The sequence below is a fragment of the Oenanthe melanoleuca genome, chromosome 2 (genome assembly GCF_029582105.1).
Source record: "Oenanthe melanoleuca isolate GR-GAL-2019-014 chromosome 2, OMel1.0, whole genome shotgun sequence".
In the NCBI taxonomy this organism is placed as follows: domain Eukaryota; kingdom Metazoa; phylum Chordata; class Aves; order Passeriformes; family Muscicapidae; genus Oenanthe; species Oenanthe melanoleuca.
The window spans coordinates 32987941-32996795 of NC_079335.1; the positions used below are offsets into that span (position 1 = coordinate 32987941).

An 8855-nucleotide genomic window follows, 5' to 3' on the forward strand; every position below is an offset into this window, starting at 1 on the left:
CCTCTGGTCCCATCCAGGTAGCATCCTGGGCAGGTTAGCATAGGCCTGGTCCTGGAGCCATGAAAACCCGTGTGCGACCCGTGTGTCCTGCCCGAGAGCCCTCGCCTCCGCAGCAGGTGATGGACGGTCCGTGGGAGCAGAGCTCCCGCAGCCCGGGCTCCTGCTGCGGGAGGGGCAGAGCCACGGGCAGAGCCGGGCACGGAAGGTGGGTCCGGAGGGCACGGAAGGTGGGTCCGGAGGGCACGGAAGGTGGGTCCGGAGGGCACGGAAGGTGGGTCCGGAGGGCTGGACCTGCCCCCTCCCCTGCCCCGGCCCTGCCGCTCCGTGAGTAGCCGCGGCCCCGCCCCGGGTGGCCGTGCCGGTCGGGGCAGCCCCCCGGGCTGTGCCACCCCCGGGCGGTGAGCCCCGGCCCGTGCCCGCCGTCCCCGCCCCGCTCCTCGGGCCGATATAGCCCCGGGGGGCGGCAGGGGCCCGCCCGACGGCTCGCAGCCCCCGCCCCGCGCAGGGCAGACACCTGGCTCTGCCCCCTCCCCTGCTTCCCGGCAGATCCCTCTTCTCCTCCCGGCATGGCTCTGTCCCTGGCCGGCGAGTCGGTCCCCGGAGACGGCGGGGACTCGCTCGGGATGAGCCCCGCCGGCCTCCCCTCCTACTACCCCTCTTTCCTCCCTCCCGCCCCTTACTTCGACACAGCCCCCGACTTCTACCAGCCCCTGAAACCCCTGGGCGGGCTGGTTTCCTCCGAGCCGCCTCTGCCTCCCTTCACCTTCAGCAGGGTCCCCGCTTTCCTGAGCCAGCCGCCCGCCCTGCTCACCGACCCTTTCCCCGGCCTTCCTTTGCCCGTCTACAGCGGGCTGCCGGCGCCCTTCCCTCCCGGCGAGGGCTCGGCCCTCGGGCCGGGGGCCCCGCGGTCGCTGTCGCCGTGCCCGAGCCCCCCGCGCAGGGCTGCCCGCAGCCCGGGGGCGGACGGGGCGGCGGGGCACGGCCACAGGTACCGCTTCACCGAGGAGGAGCTCCACGCCGTGCTCTACGGGACACTCCGGAGCAGCCAGGCCACCGGCAGCCTGCACGCCATCTCGGGGCTCCGGGTGTCCCCCGCCAGCTCGGGTAAGGAGCCGCTCGACGGCGGCCAGAGGGGCGCAGGGTGACACCGGGCGGCAGGTCGCTGCTCGCAGCCGGGTGTGCGGGAGGGCTCGGGGACAGCCCCAAAAGGGTGCAGGCAGCCGGGCTCAAGGGCATCGCCGGGGCACGTCGGACTTTCTTTCCCTGTGGTTTTCTTGCGTTACGAGCCCACACCTGGAAAAAGCCGGGGGATGGTTCGGGCTGCGGCCTTGGTCCGGGAGGTAGGAGCCGCTCCTGCCGTGCTGAAGAAGGGGTTCCTCTCCGCAGGCCCTGCGGACTCGGCCGCGCCGCTGCTGGACCGGGACTCGCTGCAGCTGCCCGCAGGTAGGGCCCGGGCCGGACCGGACCGAGCCGGCCGCGCTGCCCGCCCCGCCCGCTCAGCCCGCTGTCACCCGCAGGGCTCTCGGTGCTCCGGGTGGCCTACGGGGACGTGTCCCAGCTCGGAGTCTTCTGTACGGACCCCATCCCGAAAGGAGTCCGCTTCGGCCCCTTCCAAGGCAAAGTGGTCAACACGAGCGAGATCAAGACTTACGACGACAACTCGCTGATGTGGGAGGTAGCGGAGGCGCCGTCGGGCTCCCCCCGCACCCCCAGCGGGGCCGGGCGAGGCTCTCGGCATCCCCCTGCCCCAGCCTGCCAGAGGGGCTCGCCCAGTGCGGGTGGTGGGCTGGGGAGAGCGGGACGTGTGCTGGAGGGTCGGTCAGACCTGATTCTTTTTTCTCTGATCTCCAGATATTTGAATACGGTGGCCTGAGCCACTTTATAGACGGGAAGGGCGCCGCTGGCAACTGGATGTCCCTGGTGAACTGTGCCAGGTTCCCCGAGGAGCAGAATTTGACGGCTATCCAGTGCCAGGGACAAATCTTCTACGAGACCTGCAAGGAAATCTTCCCGAAGCAGGAGCTGCTGGTGTGGTACGGCGATTGCTACGTGCAGTTTCTGGGCATCCCCATCAGCTTGAAGGGCATGGCAGAGGGGAAGAAACCCCCGGAGCACCCCGAAGGTGAGCCTGCCAGCAGCCCCTTGGGCGACACTGCCCCTTTTTCCCACGGACCTGTGCCTGGCCTGGATTAGATACACACGAAGGAAGGTAAAGAAACACAGGCATCACCTTCGTCCAGCTGTTTAAAGAACTCCCAGACGCTGCGATGAGGCGGTGGGTGACCGGTCCTGCCGCGGGGGCGGCGACCCTCGGGTCCCCCGGGTGTGCCCGGCTCCCCCGGCCGCCCCTTCCTGCAGGACCCAGCACCCCGAAGCGGCACCGTGGAGTCCGGGGGCTGCACCGGGGGCTCCCCTTTCTTGCTCCGGCAGCCCGCTCCCAGCCCGCGGTTCCTCGGGGGTTTAAAGTGCTGCTCGTCCGACGGCTGTAAAACATCTGGTGTCCTGGGCTGAGCTTGCCTCGCCCGCAGCGCCGCTGTTCAGGGTCCCGTTCTGGGAGGAGACGGGCTTTTCGGGGTTATTGCGGTTTGATCCTATTTTATCTTATGGTTGCACACCCGATTTTAGTGTAATTAACGCTCTCAGACAATGCGGAAGGCTGAAGTCGTTCCGATCCCGTAATGCCGATATTGCTTGCAAAAGAAATGTCAAATGCACCTATGCCAGGGTGAGGGGAGGGGACGGTAGTTCTACTCGTAATGTACAGAAAGTATGGTGTTCTTATAAGCAAAACTTATGTATGAAAAAAAGAGATTTGTGCCAGTGCGGGAAGAGCTGGAGCAGGGAAGGGGTGGGTTGGCCGGGTGCAGCAGAAAGAGAGATAAGCAAATCGGCACGAGAATTTGGCATGGAAAATTTTGTACTTGTTGTCTTGGAGCGTCTAATTCAGAGAGGTGCTAAATTGCTCATTTCATTTTAAGGCTTAAGCTAAAGGTACTTTTATTAAAGACAGAAAAGGCTGTGTAAACTTCTAAAAAATTTCTGGTGTTTTTCCTAAATTCAGTGGTTAAAATTAATTGAAATACAGAATACAAACAAACAAAAAGCCAAATAAACGCGTTATTTTGTTCAATAGTTATTTGCAAACGATAGAAAAAGTGTGCGAAATTATTTTTCCCTTTTGGTATGGCAGGTAAATTTGCGGACAATTCTTGATAAGCAATATCTCACAATGCTTCCGTAAGGGGAGATGTGGGACTCTATGAGTTGTTCTATTACATGTTTTCTTGCTATTTATGGATATACAAGGATGAAACCCTGCTTTTGCTGAAGTAGTTAAAGCCAATAATTTTAGCAGACCGCGGGCTTTAGTTTGTTCCTCTCCTTTAAAAAGGCAAGGGGAGCACTGCGAGTGCTCAGGAGACACGGCACGTATTTTGTTAAAGATATTGCCAACATCCGTTTACAGTCATTCCCCTCTCAGAAACTTAAAATCCCCAGTAGGAGTGCCGGCTGGGACAAGGATGCAGATTTGATCTGGATCCTTTTTGCCGTGGTGTAACGGAGAGGTGGCACTTTCCATTCCACTTTCCATTCTGCTCTGCAGAAGCCGGGGAGAGCTTCAAGTGTGAGCGCTGCGGCAAAGTTTTTGCCTACAAGTACTACCGGGACAAACACCTCAAGTACACCCGCTGCGTGGACCAGGGGGACCGCAAATTTCCTTGTCACCTTTGTGACCGATCCTTTGAGAAAAGAGACAGGCTGAGGATCCATATTCTCCACGTTCACGAGAAGCACAGACCTCACAAGGTGAGCCTGCTCCCGGGTTTCTCCTCAGTCACTGCCTCTTCTGAGGGTACCTAACAATAACTTTTTTTTTCTTTTTTTTTTTTTTGGTCTGGATAAGATGTTGATAGCGTTCCTCCTCCTCCAGTTTTCTCGGCAGTTTCCTGGTGGTACTGCTCAGGAAGAGCTTGTCATGTGCAGGAGAACTTGGTTAAAGAAATTTAATGGATTTAGGCTGGGAAAACAAACCTCACAGTCTCATTGAGAGTTTAAAAAGAAACAAAATTTCTCCTGGGCTTTTTGGATATGTGCATAGGAGTGCTGCTCCTTTTCTTACACAGTGTGGTGTTAACCTGTGTTTTAAGGCACTTGGCTCGTCCAGGATCAGGGGAGAGATGTCTCATGTCTGTTTTCCACACCCCACCCTCCGATCTGAGAACCAGCCACAGCTTTGTCTGTGTCTGTTGGACCAAACAGGGCTTAAAAGTTTTACATTCAGTGTGAAGCAGATTTTCAATTGATGAAAGCAAATCTTTAAGATGCTTTACTCTGCCAAACACCTTGTTTCTATACCAGTTTTCTCTAGCAGCACTGGGAATGGAAAATTTAAACTTTTTCTAAAAGCTTGGGAAGGGCAAGCTTGAAATGACACAGTTAAATCAAGTACCTACTTTATAGATCCTACAATGTGTATTTTTTTTTTCAGAAAAATATTTTATAACTAAAATGGCATTATTACAATGTCAGAATATCTGTAAGTTAAATATAAGTAAGAGATAAAAATATTCCATTAAATATGAGGTATTAAATGCCGTGTAATTCCTTTTCCTTTCCTTTGCCTTAGTAAATTTAAGATTGTTTTATTTTTTTTAGGTAGTTTATCTTTTAAGGAAAAAATTAAAGCTGGGGCTTGATTTATACATATTTTTTAAATTATTTTACAGAAAATTTCAGATTTTTATTACTGAAAATCAATATTCTGAAAAAGAAATTTTTTTATTGAAACAATTTTAACACAAATTATTTTAAAATTTGCATGCTTTTAGTATATATATGTTCATATGCAGGTAAATCTGTTCTTAAAACCAGACTAAATTTCTGGGTATTTCAATTCATTGCAGCTTAAAATTACTGTTTACACATAAATAAACACATCTAGATTATATGTAAGAAATGTGAACATCATCCATATACTTAATTTTTCCTTTTAACTATGCAGTTACATGCTTCCTTTTAACATTTTTTTTCCCCAGTGCTCTGTGTGTGGGAAGAGCTTTTCTCAGTCCTCCAGCCTGAACAAACACATGAGGGTTCACTCTGGGGAGCGCCCCTACAAATGTGTCTACTGCAACAAGGTAAGGCAAAGCCCTGCCCCATCCCTCCCTCTGCTGTGCTTTGTTTCTTCTCTGTTTTCTTTCAAGAAATGGCTTTGTATTTGTAAGGAGATAAGTGGGTGTATATTCTGGGCAGTTGTGAGATGAGGTGACAGGGCTGGACAAGATTCAAGAAACAGGGTCTGGTCTCCCTCTGACATGAAATTTGTGGTTTGTCCCAGCTCAGTGATCTGCTGCAGAAATCAGGTCTAGGCAAGCTTGAGAGCATTTCAAATCCTATCCAAAGCATGCAGCTAGATCCAGTATCCCACTTTTTGATCAGATAGGTAATTTTTGGTGGTTTTGACACTGCTTCTGGACTGCAATAAACAGATTTGGTCTATAAACTGAACCTCCACAGTATGAATTTGTGCATGCTTACCATGAAATATCGGGGCTGTTGATGGGCATGGCAGTTTCACTTTAAAAAGAGCACGAAGAGAACCATTCAGCCCTGGTCAAAGATGTGCTGTGCTCTTACTGCCCATCACAGCCGGGGTGATTCAGGTGAGCTCTCCCTGTGAAAGTGCTGGCAGCTCTCACAGCAGTCAGCATGTGGCTGCACAGGCTGCTGGAGGATGAATATTGGTAGAGCTCCAGGTGCTGTGGAGTGTCCATGCGATGCAGAAGCCCCATCAGCAGTGGTAACCTGCTCCTGATTCTATAGAGAGAGAAGTTTTGTTTATGACTGGCTGGAAAAACACAAAACTGAAGTGTCCTGCTATTTCAGAGGAAACTCCTTCTGTCTATTGTAATTTTTTGTCTCCCCATGATCCTGAACATACTTGCTTGCAGAGATTAGGATGGATATCATCCTTAATCTTGTGATCACAAAAGGAGTTAGCAGAGCTTTATAGGTTGCTCTGAAAAGAGATCTCTAGGGACAGTTGACCAGTCCCCAGTCAGTTCTGGTTGGATAGTAGTGATTTGGATCAGATTAAACTATTAGTCCTCAGGCTGCAGGATGCAGCTATCCTAGGACATAGCCATCATTTCTGAGTCTGGAAAACCAGGGTCTGTTTTAATGAGTCCTCACCAGCTCCTCCTATGTAATTAGAATTCTTCTTTTCTACCTCTAACAGTGCCTTTGCTTTTCCAGCTTCTTTGCTGGAAATCAGTGGTCACTTATTTCAAGAACACTGTTAAATTAAAGGAACAGTGCTGGGTCAAGATCACCGTTCTCTTCCCAAAACATATTTTTGCCCTTGATATGCATCTCCAAGGGCTTACATACAGGAGTCTGTGATTTTTTTGTATTCTAAGGTTCCTAATGAAAGGGTATCTAAAATGAATTGCTGTTTGCTGTGAAAACTTACTAGACAGTATTTATTTTGTGTGGTCTGCAAATAGTGAAGGTCCTGAAATTGTCTCTCTTTGGGGGAAACTCAGGCAACTTTACAAAATTCCTGTTCAAATTTAAAGAGAGACTTTTATTCCCAAATGGAGGAGAAGTCTTTATGACTTTGCTGCTCAAATGTGTTAGTGGTGGGGGGACAGGCTGGAAACTCTGCCTGCAGAAAGAGAAGAGTATGATGGAGCAGGGAAAATGAACCTGTAAGTGATGTATGGTGGACTGCATGGATAAATTTTAGCAGCTGAATCCCAAGACAGTCAAAGGGTTTAACTTTAAAGCAAAAACTGGAAGGAAAGCCTGCACTATGTTTCCCAAACATAAAGGAGCTACAGAGCTAATTAGGGCAGTATTGACTTCTTCCCTCTGAAATAGAGAAGATATTTACTGGTGCCTTTGGTCAGAAATCTTTTCCCTGAGCTTCATCTCAGAGACTCAGAGACATTATTTTTTTCCACTTGCCTGAGGATGTGAGCTATTTCAGGAGTTAGTTCTCAGGGTAACTTGCTTCTGGTGGGGGCTGGGTTAGTGGAGGTGGGGACTGCACCCGTGAAAGCAAACTCTGCTGATCCCTGCCGTTTCAGGCGTTCACGGCGTCCAGCATCCTGCGCACGCACATCCGGCAGCACTCGGGGGAGAAGCCCTTCAAGTGCCGGCACTGCGGCAAGGCCTTCGCCTCGCACGCGGCGCACGACAGCCACGTGCGGCGCACGCACGGCAAGGACGGCGGCTGCGCCTGCTCCCGGTGCGGCCAGCGCTTCCCCGCGCCCGAGGACTGCGGCTGCCACCTCAAGAGCCACGCTGCCCGCTAGCCAGGAGCCCTGGGTGTCCTGGAGCCCTGGGGTGTCCTGGAGCCGCCGCGTGTCCCCGTGTCGGTGTGCGCGCGGCTGCTGCGCCCGCGGGGGTGATGCCCGAGAGCTCTGGGGGTGCTCTGCCCTCTGCACCCAGAGCACAGGGAGCACGGGCACACCCTGAGCCACTCTCCCTCTCCTCCCACGCCTTAATCTCTAAAGGGAGGAGGGGATTCTACCTCCCAGAACCCCTTTGTGCACAGATATCGCTGAGGAGTGTTTCTGCGTCTAATGCCTGTGGGCTGCCTGGTGCAGTCTGTATCAAAGCTTGTGCAGGGGATGTTTTTATCAGGTGCATTTCTTGTTTGTGTTGTTTGGACACATGACCACAGGTCTTCTTACCTTTAACCTGTATTTTAGTGATGTTCTAAATGTGAACTTCCACAGAGATACTGACTGCTGGACCAACAGAGAGCTATTTTAAATCATTCAGCTGCTGGGAGACAGAGCTCCAGGGCTGTGAAAGCAGCTCTTCCAGAGGATGCTGGAAGCTGGTTAGCCCAGAGGGAGAGAAGTGGGGTGGTAAGATATATGTGCAGGCCTGATAATCCCAGCTAGCAGAGATAGTGGAGTGGTTTTGTATTTTCAAGAGTTTGGAGAGCCAAACATGGTGATATTCCTAAGCATCAGTGAGCCATTGGGTGGATAATGAGCAGTCAAGTGGCCTCACAGAGGTGTTTCATTGTGGAGTCAGCAGGAGCAAGCACAATCCCAGCAGTGAGCTCTTTCTGAATTCCCCTGAACCTGTCTGGTCCTGGCCAGGTAAATCTTTGCAGTGAATCCTGATATCAAGGGTGTGCTCCCCTCCTTCCTCCACTTGGGATGACTGTTCTAGTAGCACTCCCTTCCTTTGTTCAAAATATAAGTCCTAAAGTACCAAATAAGTGAAATCAAGACTCTTCGGTGCCAAAAATTCTGCACATGAAATTCCTTCTCCAGTCTGCAGGAAAGACTTTGTTTCCATGGAAGGACTGGAAGGTGTCATCCTCCATTTCTCACTGACCATACAAACAAGGTAGGAGTGATTTGTGCAGGTTTATGTACTTCCAAATTGGTTAAGAATTCTTAAGAAAGTGGCATTCCATATCAATGTGAAATCTTGACAAAGGAGACTTAACAAAAAGCCTGTGCTAAAGGACTGTTGAGGATAGGGAGTGCTGTAATTGGTATGAAAGTATTTATTTTCACTGAGTGACCACCACGACTGGCAGGAGGCTGTGCACATGAGAGGGTTCACTGTCAGTGGGGAATGTGTGTTGCATCCAGGAGAAATAATGGAAGTCTTTTCTGGAGTTAGTTGATTAACACAGGTAGTTCGGTATTACTGGGTTGACAAAATTCTCTTTGAAGCATCCTAGATCAGCTAGGATTAAGAATTTTGTACATAAATTATAAAAAAGTTTTTATTTTGTTCCAACTTTAACAGTCTCTTTAAATACAGCATAGAAATAGAAAAAATGTTACTTGTACATATAATTATACTGTGCAGATACTGTA

At 51.1% G+C, this 8855-nt stretch overlaps 1 protein-coding gene across 1 annotated transcript; it reads left to right on the forward strand.

The window, feature by feature from the left end:
• The first annotated feature begins 566 nt into the window (after positions 1–566).
• On the forward strand, positions 567–7319 carry PRDM14 (PR/SET domain 14). The gene is given in 7 exon segments (XM_056482777.1): positions 567–802; positions 893–1104; positions 1287–1675; positions 1852–2122; positions 3605–3807; positions 5037–5138; positions 7092–7319. Coding segments are annotated over 7 exon segments (1641 nt in total).
• Positions 7320–8855: the final 1536 nt, after the last annotated feature.